We start from the raw sequence: 17,849 nt of genomic DNA, 5'->3' as shown, positions 1-17,849 counted from the left end.
CAAATGAAAGATTTACCTTTCCCTTTGTTCATTCTTACTTTCCTCCACCCATCTTTCATCATTTGTGAACAGTTGCAAACACGAGGCACATGCCCACCAATTAGTCCAACCCAATTCTTTCCTATATATATATATATATATATATATATAAAAGAAAGGGTTGAATGTCTTTAACTAACTGCATAAGTATACAGAACAAAAGTAGTTCCCTTTTGATAAACCTCATTACTTGTGAAACAACACAACCTGAAATGAAACTTATTATACTTGTGATGTGAAACTTACAGGTGCAGAAATTACAATATAAAAGAATATTGTAATTATTTTAAATAAAAAAGAAACTTAACTATCCTTTTTTTCTGAAAAAGAAAAAAACAACAGCAAGACTAAGAAAACTTTGTTTCTGAAGTTATACCTACCTTCTGTTTGTCCCTAGCAATGGTCCTAGTATGCATTTGTTGCAAACTACCAGCTTCATGTTATGTTGAACCAAAGACAATAATCAATCAATTGAGCATCACAAAACATCTTCCATCCAGCAATGCAGATGACTCAATTGCTAACTCGAACAAAAGAAACGTTTTCGTCTCAGCTAAGCGATAACTTCACGGACCTTTGTCCGTGAATGACCATGTTCTTACTATGCTGTTTCAGCATTGCGTATATGCCTATTATCCTGTCCATTCGTATCCCAGAAACCAGAATACGAAGTTCTTCTCTTAGACTTGTAACCTTTACCTCTCTTTTTCAATCCCTTACGGCCTTTAAGCATGACTGACATGACGCCCAAGAAGGCGAAGATTGAAACCGCCCACAATGCCATGATCCAAAATCTCATGGAACTGAACGTCCCGTTTGACGTGTCAGGCTGGGAAGATTGCTGAGAATTATTTTTGGGCACATCATCATGCCTCAAGCCCCGAACGTCGTTGTCAACTTTTCCGAACTTTCTTGAAGTAGTAGTTTCAACAGCCATTCTAGCTTCAGCACTGGTTCTAGTTTCAGCGTCGGTTCTAGTTTCATCATTGGTTCTAGTTTCAGCATCTGTTCTAGTTTCATCATCATTGGTTCTAGTTTCAGCATTGGTTCTACTTGCATCATCATTGGTTCTAGTTTCATTGGTTGTGTCCTGATTGGTAGTGGAAATAGAGTTAGGATCGGGGCATTTTCTTCTCTCGTGGTGTATACGAAGAGCTTCATTCAATGTCGTTGCACATTCTATGCTAAGCAAGTCGCGCTGCAGGGAATTATTATCACTTTGATCAAGTGACGATGGATCAGGAGGACTGGGAAACTTAGCCCAGCATTTGTTAACCAAGTCAACGTGTCTCCAGTTTGCTTTGTCGAAACTCCAGTTACCAACCCTATATTCCAAGCCATAGTGGAAAACTCTGTAGTTCACACCAGGAGCAGGAACATATCCCGGGTATATCAAAATCTCGTCGCTTATGACGTGCCGCAAATTCAACTACGCAACATCAAAATTCAGATTAGACACATTACTGACTAGCGTATAGCAATGGATGCCAAGGAGTAGGACATACCTCTGCAGCACCAAAAGAGTAACCATACATCTCACTAATCCACCCAGCTTCATAGACATCTCCTGTTATGTTCTTGGACCAATGAGATCTATCGAGTCGGACCTCCACTGTTTTGTGCAGCCACTGCAGCGCAAATTTACGTAAATCATCTACATGCATTATGATCACACCCCCAACCTTGTCACAAGCTTCAGGATGGCGAGTGTGGAGTTTTGCAAGTATGTTGTCACAGCCAATAAGGTAGCTGATTCGACAGGAACAAAAGTTAATTGTGTAAGAATCTGTGCCAGGTGAATATAAGGCAAGAACTGATACACCAGAACAATTAAACCATGCAATCCTCCAACTCAATGAAAATGAAATCGCAAACTTATAACCCTTACTCATAGAGAGTTGAAACTGGATGGCCGCGAGATGCATTGAATTCCCATGGTGTTATTGGTCCTCTCATAATCATGTCGGCATCTAGAATCACAATGTATTCAGCATCTGTCTTCACATGATTCATCCAATGAAGAACTGCGGCTGGTTTGTTGATTGCCGGATACCTGAAATAAGCAAAAACTAAGAATAGTGACACAGCTACATTATTACTCAAGACAAAAGATTTTGTTGCGCTTTAAACTTTTCAAGCAAAGTTGACGATGCTGCGCACATAGGTAAGCTATAGATTACCAGTCTCCAGTTAATGGATGTCGGCTCATGGATGGGACATAGTGGGTGGGAGCTAGATCATGGCCTTTGTATTGCTTTAAGTCTTCCTCTGTACAGCTTAGAAGCCTCGTAATATTCCCTGGCTGACCGCTCTTGTAAAAACTGTGGACAAGCCCCACTGTCTGCCAATCAAAGTAAGGTGAACATTCTGTAGAGAAAATGGTGTGAATTTTTGGATGTGGCTTTTCAGGCGCATTATCAACTTCTTTATGAACTTCAACCTCCATCATCTGCCGACTTTGGGAAGTCAAAGGTTTTGGCCGACTTAGTTCAGCGAATGTTTTGCTCTTTAAGAAGCTTAGATACTTTGACCACTTTGGCTTAGGGCATCCAAAGGCGGCATGCTGTAACAAAAGGCCCTCATTCAAGGTATTAATGCACTCTATATTCAGAAACAGCGCCCTCCTTTTGTTACGATCCGGTTCCATCTGCGTTATCTGCAAGAAGCGAAAATTCTAATGAGCATTGCAAGAAAATAGAATGCAAGTTATGTCGGAGAATGAATGATGCAAATAACTTCTGGTGACTAAGGGGTTGTTTGGTTGGGAAACAAGTTATCCCAGTATTAATTATCCCGGGATTAGCTATCGTGGGATTGTTATCCCACTCTCCCATAGGGATGAAAATAACACTATAATCCCGGTATAACTAATTCCGGGATTAGTTACACCACAATTTTATCCCAACCAAACATGGGATAAACCCATCTCAAATTTAATCCCGAGGTTAATTATCCCTTATCCCTCGTACCAAACGAGCCCTAAGAGTGGAAGGGAGCACTATACAGTAAACTCATTAACTTCTTATTCTACAACTATAATAGTTATATCAGTATATTTATATTTCAGAAGCCCCAACAAGGGAGCTTTAAGCTGGTTAAGTGTTTAAAATTAAACTCCACCTTTCGTAACTCTTACTATTATGTCTATGAGCAAGTACCTATAGTTCGCCACATTAGTGAGCTGGAATAAAATTACTTGATTGCTCATTGACTTTCCATATGGCCGATAATACATGTTCCTTTAAGCCAGATATTTTAAAACACTAAGCATCTCAGTTTATGAAGATTTAACAGATAGCAAGATAATATTAGCTTGCACAGCCTAATTTACTTCATCAATCTTGTTAAACATGTTTGAATATGCGTAAGTGAATGGTGGTAGAAGCATCAACCCCAGAAGGCAATAAGATTAAACATACTCTTTTGCTCGTATTGTATATATGAATTCGTTGCTTTACAAGCTTTAGTATCAATTGACATTGATTTTTTCCATCAGTGCACATTCAGCTGAGTGAGTATTCAGAAAATGGAAACCATGCTGGTAAGAAACAAAAAGAAATCTATACTGTGCATAGACTGATATGATCTACTTTAGTGGCGCAGACTAAATTTTACCTCTCGGGGATAAGGAGGTTCAGGGAAGAGCCGACTGCAATTATAGACAATGTCATCATCGTGATGTTCTAGTTTACTGAATGACCAGTTTCCGACATTAAAAGGCAAGCCATAGTGCATAAGAATAGGTTCAACACCCTCTCGTGGAATATATCCAGGATATATCATCAGGTTATCATTAATCTTATGCCGGAGTCCTACCTGACAAATCAAACATCAAGGATATATATTATCATCTTAATAAAAGCTTAGAAAAGCAGCAACAGATATCTGTAAAATAAAAGATACGTAAACAATTGAAACAACTTGCCTCCGCAGCACCAAATGAATATCCATACATCTCACTGATCCACCCTGTTCCATAGATATCACCAGTATAATTAGTTGCCCAATGAGCTCTGTCCTCTCGTACTTCTTCAGTCTTCGAAAGCCATAGTGGTGCCAAAGCTCGAAGATCATCTATATGCATAGCTAATAGCCCACCAACCTTGTCACAAAGTTCGGGATGCTTTGTATGCAGCTTCGCAAGAACATTATCGCATCCAATTAAATACCTAATTAGAAATAAACTCTTCTGAATCAACAACCTCTCAACAATCGAGCTAATATTAAACTATGTTAAAATAAACATTTTGGTGTCAAGGAAACACCAAAATGGTCCTCAAGCAAACGTGGGCTTTTAATTCATCGATATTTATGGCTTTTCTTGAATCGGGAATCTGCTTTCCACATGCGAAGTGCAATAAAAGTTGATGCGCTAATATTAAACTATAAAGGAAATGCAAGGGATTATTCATTTTCTTAATCCCTTTCTACATCGTTTTGGTTATGTAGATCTTTACAGTGGACGCCGACAAGCCTAAGAAGCTTACTGGACATATATGTTCACGTAAACATTAAGTAACATATGTAAATAGGAACAAGATTGCTAATTATTTTGTTTCCATCAAGAAATTCTTTTGTTTCCATATCAAGATCTTACTAAAATACTGAAACTAAAAATGAGACAAAATGGAAAGTTGAGTTTACCCATAATACGCCGAAACAGGCCTCCCTTTCTCTGCCCCAATCTCCCATGGTACAATTGGACCTCGAATAATCATGTCTGCGTCCAGTATGACAACCCAATCAACATTTTGTGCCTCTTTGCTGTATTTAAGCCAGTGAACAACTCCAGCTGGTTTGTTTATTGCTGGATACCTGCCGAAACAAACAGAACAGGATGATCTTCTCTAAACTGTATTTCATGCTTCTAATGTTGCCTTTAACCAACAGAAGTACCTCCAAATCAGATCAGAAAGATTACGACATAAATAAAAAGAAACAAAAAGTAACTGACAAAGAACCGGAAGGGAATCTAATCTTTCTATTATCAGAGATATCTCAATCACCTTTGAACTTTTTATATCTGTTAAATTCTTGATATCTCAAAACCACCAGTAACAACAATCAACACTAACTTCTATACACAAATGAATATCCAAAAGTAGAAGGAAAATAAAGAAAGATCAATCAAATACTCCCATTTTACAAAGCTGACACCTTTGTCAAGAATAACATATTTTTATCTCTTCACATTAAACATAGACCAAGCTGATAACTTTGTTGGGAAAAACAACATAAGTTCATTTCTTTGAATTAAGGCCACAAGAATTAAAAATCCAATTTAGCATTGAAGCCAACATAGAAAATCAAAAGCAAAAACCAAAAGAAGTGGTAATCACACAACACTAGACAAAGCTGATCCCTCAGTGGAAAAGCAACATAAATTGATCTGCTCCCATTCCAAATTATTCATAGCCACGATATCCACAAGAATCAGAAATCTGATTCACCATTGAATCCATATATAAAATTGAAGGCAAAAGGTGGCAATCACACAACATTAGACAAAGTTGACCCTTGTTACAAAATATCGTCTTTTCACCTTCTCAATTATTCAAAGCCATCAAAGTCGCAAGAACAAGAGCCCAATTCAGCATTTAATCACCAACAACACATGCATCCACAAAAACATGTTTGTATTTCTTCATATTCTATTGCTTAAAGCTATCAAAGTCACAAGAACCAAGAACCCAGTTCAGCATTGAATCAACACATACAATCAAAGGCAAATACCTAATAAAGGCGGTAATCAGTAGTCACACAATACCTTCATGGGGAAAAGAACATAATTTCATCTCTTCATACTATTAACTGTTCAACGCCAAAAAATTTACAAGAATCAAAAACCCAATTCAGCATTTAATCATCAACAACACATGCATCAACAAGAATCAGAAACCCAATTCAGCATTGAATCCATAAATTGAAGGCAAAAACCGAATAAAGGTGGCAATCACACGAAACAACACAAAGCTGACCCTCATTAGAAAAACAGCAAGATATCATTTTTCATCTTCCTAACTGTTCAAAGCCATCAAATTCACAAGAATCAAAAAACCCAATTCGGCATTTTTATCACAAACAACATATGCATCCACAAAAACAGAAAAGACCACAAAAAAAATGAAGGCATAAACCAAATTACGTGGCAATCATACAACACTAGACAAAGCTTGCCCTCGTTAGAAAATCAGAAAAATAGCATCTTTTCATCTTCTTAACGGTTCAAAGAAATCAAATTCACAAGAATCAAGAACCCCAATTCAGCATTTGATCACCAAACACCATATGCATCCACAAAAACTGAAAAAACCACACACAAAATTAAAAGTTGGGAGCTTTACCAATCACCAGTTTTGGGATGTCTGCTCATAGAAGGAACCTCAAAAGTGGGAGCCAACTCCATTCCTCTATAATTCTTCCTCTCTTCATCAGTACAACTCAATAATCTTGTAATTGGTCCAGGCTGCTGAGCCTTTCTATAACTGTGCATAAGTCCTACAGTTTGCCAATCAAAGTAATTTTGACATTCTACAGAAAATAAAGTGTGGATCCTATATGGTGCCTTTAAAGTTTCAATCTTTTTTGGTTCTTGGCCACTGATTAGGCTCAGTGTCAGCACCAAAAGAACCAAGATTGCTTTTTTCTCCATCATACACTCAAGAATTCAAATGGGGTTTGCTGTTTTGATCTCAATTTCATGATTTTGGGTGAAAAGTCAAAGGTTTTGTGTTTTTTTTTTAATTGTTTGTTTCTGAATCTTTTTAATAAAAATTTTGTCTTGTTGTTGTATGATCTAAGGATCGTGAAAGATTAAGGAGCGTAAGTTAATTTAATGTATTCAAAGTCTGATCTGAAAATATGGAAGTGGAAAATAGTGTAAAAAAGAAAAATAAAATGGAGCTGTCTTTCATGTGTTGTTTGTTTCCCGAAGTGCAAGAGTCTTCTAAGAATAATCAGAGAGAGAAAGTGGCTTTTGGCCCACGTTCCTATAGGAATTTTACCCTAACATTTCTTTTAAAATAAAAGTGTATATCCGTTCTCAAAATTAATATATATATATATATATATATATATATATATATATATATAAATAAAAGAAGATTGTCTTTCTCTTGATTTAGTATAATAAAAAGGTGAAAATGAAAATATATATTTAATATAATAGACAAATAAAAGTGAACGGAGAGAGTACAAGATAATTCTATCCATCTCAATAATAGCTTAGTAAAGAAATTCTTTTTTCTGAACGTGTATCTTAAATGTGTTTGTGTTGTTACCAATAAAATCAATAAAAAAAATTACAATAATAGACCCAGTATAATCCTACAAGTGGAGTCTAGAGAAGGTAGTGTGTACGCAGACCTTACCCCTACCTTTAATAAGGCAGAGATTCTGGAAGACCTTCCGCTCAGAAAGATAAAAGGAAGGAGCAACAACTAGCCAACCTGTCACGACCCAAAATCCACTAGTCGTGATGGCACCTAACCCAACCCGCTAGGTAAGCCAACTATACTATCCAATTCCCATAATATTTAATATGGCAATTGAACAAAATAAATTATCTAGATCTATTACATTTCCCAAGGACTGGTAGTACAAATCATGAGCTTCTAAGAATAGAGTTTACAAAGCTAATATGAAGAAAATACATCTTTTGTTTGAAAAATACATAAACACAATTTTGTACTCTAAGGCTACTGTGAACAAGAGGCAGCTACAGCAGGAACGCATGTACGCCTTCAAATCCAGCAACCATCAAACGCAGCAACATCGACATCCGGGATCTGCACGCAATGTGCAGGAAGTGCAGTACGAGTACAACCGACCCAAGTACTCAAAAAGTAACAAACCTAACATCAGGTTGAAAGTAGTGACGAGCTGGAACATAGGTTGAGTCCAACACAAATAACCAACAGCAGTTCATACAACGTAAGGCATATAACCAAGGAAATTATCTCAGAGATACACATGTTCAGATTTTGCACAATTTTTCCGAAAATAGTTTCGCTTTTCAAGAATATCACTGAAACTCAAATCCTTTAGCGAAATCGTCGTAAAATATGAGATAGTTTGAAAACTGTAATTCTTCAAAAAATCCTTTTCACAATAAATAAGATATTTCATTTTCTTTCCAGATAACAAGTGTGATATATCTCTCTATGCCACATAACAATGTGTGTAAAAGTCATGAATGACGTGATACCATACAACATGAGGAAAAATGGATCTCCATGCCTATATGTCATGTGTGCATGCCAATGCGATGTATCTTAGAGATGAATCATGTACTCACACTCCCAGAGTACTCAATCTCACTGTCTCACACTTTCCACCCATCATACTCAACCACTCGGTACTGTATATGGCCCATACGGCCCAGGGAAATCCATCCCGGAACATATACAACACTGACTATAAGTCACGCAGTACCAAGGAAAGGCCATTCCAGCTCCATGGAGAAGATCCATCTCCAGGTATATATATAAATTCTCAACCACTCGGTACTGTGTATGGCTCATACGGCCTAGGGAAGATACATCCCGGAATATATACATCACTGATCATCAGTCTCCAGTATCGAGGACAACAGGCCAATCCAGCCTCTTGGAGAAGATCCATCTCCATACCAAGGGAAGATCCATCCTTGAATATAATCAACCGCGCCTGCTGTGGGTGTGCAGACTCCGGAGGGGCTCCTACGACCCAAGCGCTATAACAAGCCAATCATGGCATAAATCAATATAACTTGCTGCGGCATGCATCCCGATCCCATAACTGTCACTCATAATCAGGCTCTCGGCCTCACTCAGTCATCACTCTCCAGTCTCACGCACGGGCTCACAATGTCATGAAAACTGACCCAGAATAATGATATGATGTATCAATAAGTAACAACTGAGACTCAGATATGATATGAATGCATGAATGTGACTGAGTATGAAATATTAATGAAATCAATGAGATGACAGCCGCTAGGGGTCCCAACAATATCAGCATAAAGCCTAAACATGATATCTAACATGATGTACAACTCAATTACTTTATCACATGGTGAAAAACACAGTTATCAACAAAGTGGGCCACTAAACAGTGCCTTGGAAACAACAGAGTCACAACTCACAGGGTGCACACCCACACGCCTGTCACCTAGCATGTGCGTCACCTCAACACTAATCACACAACATATAATTCCGGGTATCATACCCTCAGCACTAAGTTTAGAAGAGTCACTTATCTTAAATAAGCCAATTCCGACACCGAGCAAGCCAAACGATGCTCCAAGAATGCCATCACGCGTGTAGCGACCTATGAACGGCCCAAAACTAGCCAAAAGCAACCAAAATACATCAGATAAAGCCCAAGGAAACAATTACAAATGATAAAGATCGAATTCTACATCAAATCTCAAATCCGGCCAAAAATCACACCCAGGCCTGCACCTCGAAACCCGAAAAAACTCACAAAATCCGACAAGTCATTCAATTACGAGTACAACCATACTAGTTTCACTCAAATCCGACTCCAAATCGGTGTTCAAAACTAAAAAAAGTTCATATTATGAAACTTTAGGCCAAAACCTCAATTTCCTCTTTAAAAATCATCGACCAAAAGCTAAAATCGAAGATAGATTCATGGAATATATCCCAAACCGAGTAGAGAATACTCACTCCAATTCATATGGTTAAAATTGCTTCAAGAACCGCCTCAATCTGAGCTCCATAGCTCCAAAAGTGCAAAAATGGCCGAAACCTTCGAAATAGAGTACTTTATAATCACTATGCGAATCAATGAATTGCGATCGCGGAAGCAACCTCGCGATCGCGGAGAAGGAATTGCATTGCCCCTGAAAATGCACTATGCGATCGCGTGCAAAGGACTACGAACGCGAGGAAGAAGTGAACACTGCCCAGCTCAGCCAAATACTCTACGCGAACGCGTGAAGGCTTACGCGGTGCTCAAATTGCAGCGCCTACGCGATTGCGTCTGAAGACTCGCGAACGCGATGAACAATTTCTCCAGCCTTCATAATAACTCTACGCGATCGCGATTAAGGAAACCAGATGCTCAGTTTTTGCAGAACCAGCAGTGCATAAAGAAGGAAAAATAGTCTGAAACCCGTCCGCAACTCCCCGGTGCCCCTCGGGACCACATCCAAATATACCAACAAGTCCCATAACTTAATAAAGACCTACTCGAGGCCTCAAAACACACATAACAACATCGAAACGACGAATCACACCTCAATTCAAAATCATTGAACTTTGAAACTTTAACTTCCACAACCGATGCCGAAACTTATCAAATCACGTTCAATTGACCTCAAATTTTGCACACAAGTCAAATATGACATTACAGACTTGTTCCAACTTCCGAAATCGGAATCCGACCCCGATATCAAAAAGTCCACTCCCGTCAAACTTTCCAAAATTCTAACTTTCGCCATTTCAAGCCAAATTCTACTACGGACCTCCAAATCAAAATCCGGGCGCGCTCCTAAGTCCAAAATCACCTAACAAAGCTAACAGAACCATCAGAAATTTAATCCAAGGTCAAATTCTAAAAAGTCAAAACTTGGTCAAACTTTTTAAATTTAAAGCTTCAACCTGAGAATCATTCTTCCAAATCAATTCCAAATAACCTGAAAACCAAAACTGATGATTCACATAAGTCATAATACATCATACGGAGCTACTCATGCCCGAAAACTACCACGTGAAGTGAAAATTCTCAAACGACTGGTCGGGTTGTTACACAAACACTCAGAAAATCAAAGCAAACATACAAGATTAACATTAAGTACTGCAATCAGAAAATTAAAGTGAAAGAGGCGACAAGTAATAACAAAAATCTAAGATTAAGAAATTACAAGAATAACACTAGGTGATGCACTACACCACTGGCATGAGCTAGAACAACGTTCAGCTACCTACCCCTCTACTTTAATCTTCAACCTTCACACCTTCCTATCCAAGGTCATGTCCTCGGTGAACTGGAGAATCGACATATCTCGCTTAATCACCTCTCCCCAATACTTCTTCGGCCAACCTCTACCTCTCCTAAGGCCCTCCAAGCCCAACCTCTCATATCTCCTCACTGGAGCATTTGTTCCTCTCCTCTTCACATGCCCGAACCATCTAAATTTCGTTTCCCGCATCTTGTCCTCCACATAGGCCACGCCCACCTTGTCCCGAATAGCTTCATTCCTAATCCTATCTAACCTGGTATGCCAACATATCTATCTCAACATCCTCATTTCTGCCATCTTCACCTTCTGGATATGGGAGTTCTTGACTGGCCAATACTCAGCCTCATATAACATAGTCGGTTTGACCACCCCTCTATGAACTTACCTTTAAGTTTTGGTGGCATATTCTTATCACACAGAACACCAAGTGAGCCTCCATTTCATCCACTCCGCCCCAATACAATATGTGACATCCTCATCCATCTCCTCATTCCCTTGTATAACTGACCCAAAGTACTTGAAACTATCTCTCCTAGGGATGACTCGTGAATCAAGCCTCACGTATCCATTCACTTCCTGAGTCGCACCACTGAACTTGTACTCCAAGTATTCTATCTTGAACTGATCAACTTGAAACCCTTAGACTCTAGGGTGTGCCTCCAAACCTCTAACCCCGCATTAACACCACCTCGCGTCTTGTCGATCACTACAATGTCATCTGCAAATAGCATTAAGAAAAAAAATTAAAAATTAAAATTAAAATTAAAACATTTTCAAATTTAAAAAAAGATCAAATAAATTGGGCCACAGACTATATATATATATATAAAGATTAGTACTTTGAATAAATTTTGTTACTATGTGATTAGGAATTAAACCTATTTGATTGCGAAGATAAAAGGTAACTTAACAAAATGAGTATAATGCAAATACGTCTGATATATTTTAAAGTGTTGACTTAAGCTATTTTGAAAATGACAAATAATCAAATGTCATATAATACTACAGAGATCCTAAATCCACAACATGCATGATGAAGACTGCCCAAAAAAAGGTATTGCTATACATTTGGTTAGTTATATTCTGTGAATGTTTTTGGTTTGTGACGACCTCATCAGTCGTCTCATGAGTTATCGCGCTGTTTCCCCCATTTCTGCTTCTTTATGCTTCGTTATCCGTGTTTTGTGGTATCGGGTTCGGATCGGGTTTGGAATGATTTTTGATAAGGTTTGAGACACTTAGTCTCTTTTAAGAAGGTTGGAGTTGGAAAAGTCAACCGGATGTTGACTTATGTGTTAGAGGGCTCGGATGCAAGTTCCGATGGTTCAGTTAGCTTCGGAAGGTGATTCGTGACTTAGGAGCGTGATCGGAATGGGTTTTGGAGGTCTGGAGTAGAATTAAGTTTGAATTGGCGAAGTTGATATTTTGGCGATTTCCGGTTGGTAGGTGAGATCTTGATCCGAGGGTCAGAATGGAATTCCGAGAGTTGCTGTAGCTTCATTATGTCATTTGGGATGTGTGTGCAAAATTTCAGGTCATTCGGTCGTGATTTGGTTGGATTTTTGATCAAAAGCGTAATCTAGAAGATTTTGGGATTCTTAGGCTTGAATCAGATGCAAATTTGATATTTCGATGTGGTTTTGAGTGTTCCGAGGGTCGGAACAAGTTTGAATGATGTTTTGGGATATGTTGGCATGTTTGGTTGAGGTCCTGAGGGCCTCGGGTGAGTTTCGGATGGTCAACCGGACCATTTTGTGCCTTAAAAGATAGTAGAAATTGCAGGTTTCAATTGCAGGTATTTTGTTAATTGCAATCGCATAGGTGTATTGCGATCGCGTAGGAGCTTTTGGGGGCACTCCATTTTTGTTCAATGCGTTCGCTTATGATGTGTTGCGATCGCATAGTAGTAAGGAAATTGTTGATTGCGATCGCATGGAATTTGTTGCGTTCGCATAGGGTTAATTTTGGGAGTTGAGTTTTTGTGCTTCGCGATCGCGAAGGTTTTCCCGCGATCGCATAGAAGAAAATTAGACCTGGGCAGTAAGTTTTTAAACATTTTATGCGCGAGTCTTAGCCATTTTTCCACCATAGCTGAGTATGTTGAGAGCTCTTTGAGGGAAATTGAAGAGGGATTCAAGGAGAAGTGATTGGAGGTAAGTTCTATGAACCAAAAACGTGATTTTATTGTGTAATTAACCTAGAAATTCATGGAAATCTAGCTAAAATGGAAGAACTAGGGCTTGGGATTTTGGGATTTTAAATTGGGATTTGAAGGGCAATTTGAGGTCGGATTTGAGAGTTTTTGATATGAATGAACTCGTGGAAGGATAAGGAACCCGTTGATGTGAAAATTTCTGAGTTTTGAGAAGCGGGCCCGGGGCTCGAGTTTTGCTAATTTCGGGATTTGTGCCGTCATTGATTGTTTTCGCTTGGGCTTTGTTCCCTTAGCATATTGTGATGTATTCGTTCTGATTTTGGATAGATTCGACGCGCGTGGAAGCCGATTTGAGAGGCAAAGGCGTCGCGAGCTAGAGATTTTGCCGGTTCGAGGTGAGTAATGATTGTAAATGATATTCTGAGGGTTTGAAACCCTGGATTGCACATCGTAGTGCTATATTGAGGTGAGACACGCGCTCGATGATGAGCGTGGGGTCAGTTACTATTGGGGATTGTGACTTAGTCCGTCCCGACTGAGGATTTTACCGCGTATTTGACTGAAACTTATTTGTTATCATTATAATTTGGGCTGATTGCCATATTTGGGCTGATTGCCAACTATTTGAACCCTTCGGGGATTTTTATCACTATTTCTTCACTGTTTGACTTATTACCTGAACTCAGTCCTATTGTTTTCCACTGTTTTACAACTCAGCCACTTTTACCCAGTTTTGAGACTTAAATGATATTTCTAAATGATGTTTTGGGCTGAGAACTACTCTTTTACTAATGCCCGAGGGGCTTGTGATGATTTTCGGACCGAGTGCGGCCGAGGGCCAGATGTGAGGATACACTGAGTGATATGAGGCCGAGGGCCTGAGATACATTTATACACCACGAGGTGGCTTGAGTGATGTGAGGCCGAGAGCCGAGAGTTGATGCCACGAGATGGCTTGATATTGCGCTTGGGCCGTAAGGGGCCCCTCCGGAGTCTGCACATCCCCAGTGAGCGCGGGTACCCATTGTTCTGAGAGTGAGCCTGAGGGGCTGAGATTGTTCTGAGAGTGAGCCTGAGGGGCTGAGATTGTTCTGAGAGTGAGCCCGAGGGGCTGAGATTGTTCTGAGAGTGAGCCCGAGGGGCTGAGAGTGTTCTGAGAGTGAGCCCGAGGGGCTGATACTATTTTGAGAGTGAGCTCGAGGGGCTGGTATTGTTCTAAGATATGTGCCCGAGGGGCGAACCTTATGTTTTCATCTTTCATATTTACTTGTCATTTTACCTGTTATACTGTGGTATTTGTGCCCGAGGGGGGGATTTTGGTGCTTATCGACACTAACTATTTTTGCATTCATTGCATAACTGTTGAAAAAGTCATTTTTAAAAGAGTTTAAACTGAGCTAAGATATTTCTAAAGATTTCACAGCTTCACTGCTTTTCTCAAAGGGTTTTACACTGCTTCTATACAGCATGTTGGCTTGCTTTATGTGATTTCTTACTGCTCAGTTGTTATTTACCTTTATTACTCACTTAGTTGGAGTACTCACTTTACTCCCTGCACCGTGTGTGCAGATACAGGTATTTTTGCACCCGATAGTGGGTTTTGACTGAGCGGAGGCAGAGTTATCGGAGTTAGCAAGGTGACTGCCAGCATTCGCAGCACCGCTTTTCTCCCTTTGTTTATCAGTCCTGTTTCGTATATTTCAGACCTTGTAGTTGTAATTATACTCTAATAGATGCTCGTGACTTGTGACACCCCGGTTTGGGCTGTGTAGGGATGGTTTCCCCTTACTGTTATCTATGGTTCCGCAAATTTATTACTATTAAGTTATACTTTAAACCATTTTATGATCATTATTTTTTTTTAAAGGTGTATTGTATTGGTCCGGCTGGCCTTGTCTTCACGAGAGGCGCCATCACAATCGTGTTCGGGGCTAGGGTCGTGACAAGTTGGTATCAGAGCCTAGGCTACATAAGTCTCACTAGTCATGAGCAGGTTTAGTAGAGTCTCGCGGATCGGTACAGAGACGTCTGTATTTATCCTTGAGAGGCTGTAGAACCTTTTGGAAAACTTCACATTCTTGAATACTTATCGTGCGTCCTTGATTCAGCTTGAAAAGTAACTCTTGAAATTCCTTCCACGTGTTCGCATGCACGCATGAGCGCTCAGTATCAGATGTGCCTTGATGGCTTGAGATTCCCCGATCGAGAGGCGAGATGTGATCTCTGTGAGTTTATGTTGGGCCAGTCTGGAGGACTTGAGGCCGGATCTTTGCCTATGGCTTGAGCACCAAGGTGCTGATTGTGTGAACAAGTGTTTTTGAACTTATACGTTCGGTAGTGTCCCTGTTAGTGGAAGTGACGGCTGTGGAAATGTGACGAGTATGTTAGTACTTCGAGGTTTATCCATATGATTTGGAAGCGACGAGAAGGGTCTGCTGAATGATGGAAGAACTATTAGATGCTTGAAGTCCATCTCGATTCGAGGTATAGCCCGAGTTATGGGCGTGTGAAGAATCTTTCCATGTTCCTAGTTGGGACTGAAGTAAATTTCTTGTTGCGGTATGAGTCCAGACTCAGGAAGATCAAGTGACTGCGTAATGCTTGTGACGGTGGAAGGTATACAGCAATGTTAGTTGGAGGCAAAGCAGGTGGGTTATCTCCTGCGGAGTGTTCTAAGGTTGTGTGATCCTTATGTTGTCTATTAGAAGATCTCATTTACAAGTGAAGAATATGTGTTGAAATCTAAATTGGGTCGCCTAAAGAGTGAGCTTGACTGTTGCGAGGGTGAACGCGAGATTTGCAGAAGATTTAAAGTACCAGATGGTCCGTGTTTCGCGAGTTTATGAAGGATTGAGTTTAATCTCACTATGATATTATGGCAGCAATAGAGTATATGCGTTATGAGTTATTGGGTGTGTTTTGATCTATGGCTTCGAGCCAAGTGGGGGAGTTTGCTATTGATTAAGCTGATTGCACGATTAGGTGCTATGTTGGTTCCAGTTTGAGGCATGTTGGTGAGTCAGTGATGGCTCACAGAGATTGAAGTCGAGGATGGCTCGAGTAAAGGAAAATTTTGACAAGGTTATATAGGTGCTTCGTAGGTGTGTAAGAATCATAGGATGTCTTAAATTGTTATTGGTAAAGAATGCCGGTGCTATAGAGCAGGAAGATGCTTTTGTATTGGGAGTGAGGTCGTATCCGCGGTGTTAGAGTGCTAATGAGGCACGGGTGGTCCTGTTCGTTTGATCAGGCTAATTGCAGTGTAAATAGAGTAAATGACTCTCGAGAATGGTTCTAATGTGTTCAAGATTCCACATGTAACAATCAGGTGCCTTAAAGTTGTATACGTGGTTAGAGACTGAGTTTTTATTGGAAGAGGTCAAGACTTGTGGTATTTCTATGTTAATTAGGGGATTCTATGCATCAGTATCAGGAAAATAAAGGTAACGGATTTAGATTCGCAGGAAGTTCTTCAGAGTAAAATATTCTGGAATGTGGTGTTTCTGGGAATGTTTAAGAAAGTATTCAGCGACGTATGAGCCTTAGACGGCGTGGCTTTATGCTTGGTTCCATGTGGTAAGTCTGAGTTGAGGATTGTGGTGCTACAGCAAAAAGGAAATATCAAGTTGAAGATGAATCAGAAGGAAATTTAGATAGATGGGATAATTTGCTAGTAGACTGGACCGGTATGGTAAGGATATGATTTGTTTCTTGTGTGTGTGTTCGAGGTAATGAGTTCCTACAGGTATTTTGCGGCAATGCTCTTAGGTTTTGACGGCTTGCTTAGCTTGGTCGAGTTAGAAGGATTCAGTCCTGGCAGGTCTGATTTGTGCAAGGGGAACTTAGAGAGTTCTTGATGGTTTTACTGCGATTTGGAGATGTATATTTTCTATGGGCATGCGGAGCATGGGATGTATAGTGATTTTCTTCTAGATGGGACCAATGGAAAGTTCTTGACTAGTTGAGTACGTAGATGTTTGTGGCTCGGAAGGGAGATGAAGTTCTCATGTTATCCTAGGGTGGTATGGTATATGCGATATGTTATGGAAGATTGAGATTTGCGTGTGTAACGGTTCAGTTCTGAATGGAAAGTCATAAAATTCTTAGGCGACACGGGCAGTTTTAGGTGATTAGATAAATGAGCTTCAGATGATTAGGGTGAATGATCTTCAGATGATTAAGGGAATGGTATTGCTAATCATAGTGATTTAACGAGGGTATATGTTTCAGAAAAGGCAATGTGATTAAGTTGATAGTACTTCGGTAGTACTGCAGCGCTTTCTTGTTAGATCGACTGCTGATATTTGAGTTTGCTTGATGGCACAGTGGAATTTTAGAATATCTTTCGTGGAATGATTGGGTACTTGAGGTGTGATATGTATTCAGACGGCGGAATTTGGGATCAGGTATGGTGATTTGTGTGCTACATGGAGTTGGAGACCGGAAGTTCTCATATTCAGGCTATGTTCTGGTCGTAGATCGTGTGCATCGGCACTGTTTAGTGACTATCGGGGTTTGGAGACCCGAGCGGACCTTTTGTTGCTTGGGATATTAGATCTTGGATGTGATATTGGGTTCAGACTGGTTGTTTCTGTGTTGTGTTATTCTGGACTATTGCGATAAGACGGCGTTGTTGGCTATGCCGGAAAATGCCACGGATTGAGTGGCGATGTTCGACGGATTATG

The 17,849-nt window shown here is 39.8% G+C and overlaps 1 protein-coding gene across 1 annotated transcript; it reads right to left on the bottom strand.

The window, feature by feature from the left end:
* Positions 1-191: 191 nt before the first annotated feature.
* On the bottom strand, positions 192-7,017 carry LOC109218517 (peptidyl serine alpha-galactosyltransferase). Its single transcript, XM_019382884.1, has 8 exons — positions 6,384-7,017; positions 4,684-4,854; positions 3,965-4,208; positions 3,655-3,855; positions 2,220-2,695; positions 1,928-2,092; positions 1,545-1,788; positions 192-1,468 (listed from the first exon to the last, which is right to left on the bottom strand). Exons 1-8 carry the CDS (start codon positions 6,692-6,694, stop codon positions 641-643), a joined length of 2,640 nt encoding a protein of 879 aa, XP_019238429.1. The 5' UTR covers positions 6,695-7,017; the 3' UTR covers positions 192-640.
* Positions 7,018-17,849: the final 10,832 nt, after the last annotated feature.

This window comes from Nicotiana attenuata, unplaced genomic scaffold (genome assembly GCF_001879085.1).
Source record: "Nicotiana attenuata strain UT unplaced genomic scaffold, NIATTr2, whole genome shotgun sequence".
Lineage (NCBI taxonomy): Eukaryota > Viridiplantae > Streptophyta > Magnoliopsida > Solanales > Solanaceae > Nicotiana > Nicotiana attenuata.
The sequence above is the reverse complement of the archived record's forward strand: the minus strand, read 5'-3'. Positions and strand labels throughout refer to the sequence as shown.

Bases quoted from the DNA above. Each gene is read 5' to 3' on its own strand.
- LOC109218517 (XM_019382884.1), bottom strand. From the start codon at position 6,694: ATGATGGAGAAAAAAGCAATCTTGGTTCTTTTGGTGCTGACACTGAGC. The intron at 2,093-2,219 runs GTAATCTATAGC...TGCTTATTTCAG, and splicing joins CATCCATTAACTGGAGACTG to GTATCCGGCAATCAACAAAC. The intron at 1,789-1,927 runs GTAAGGGTTATA...CTGTCGAATCAG, and splicing joins CCAGTTTCAACTCTCTATGA to CTACCTTATTGGCTGTGACA.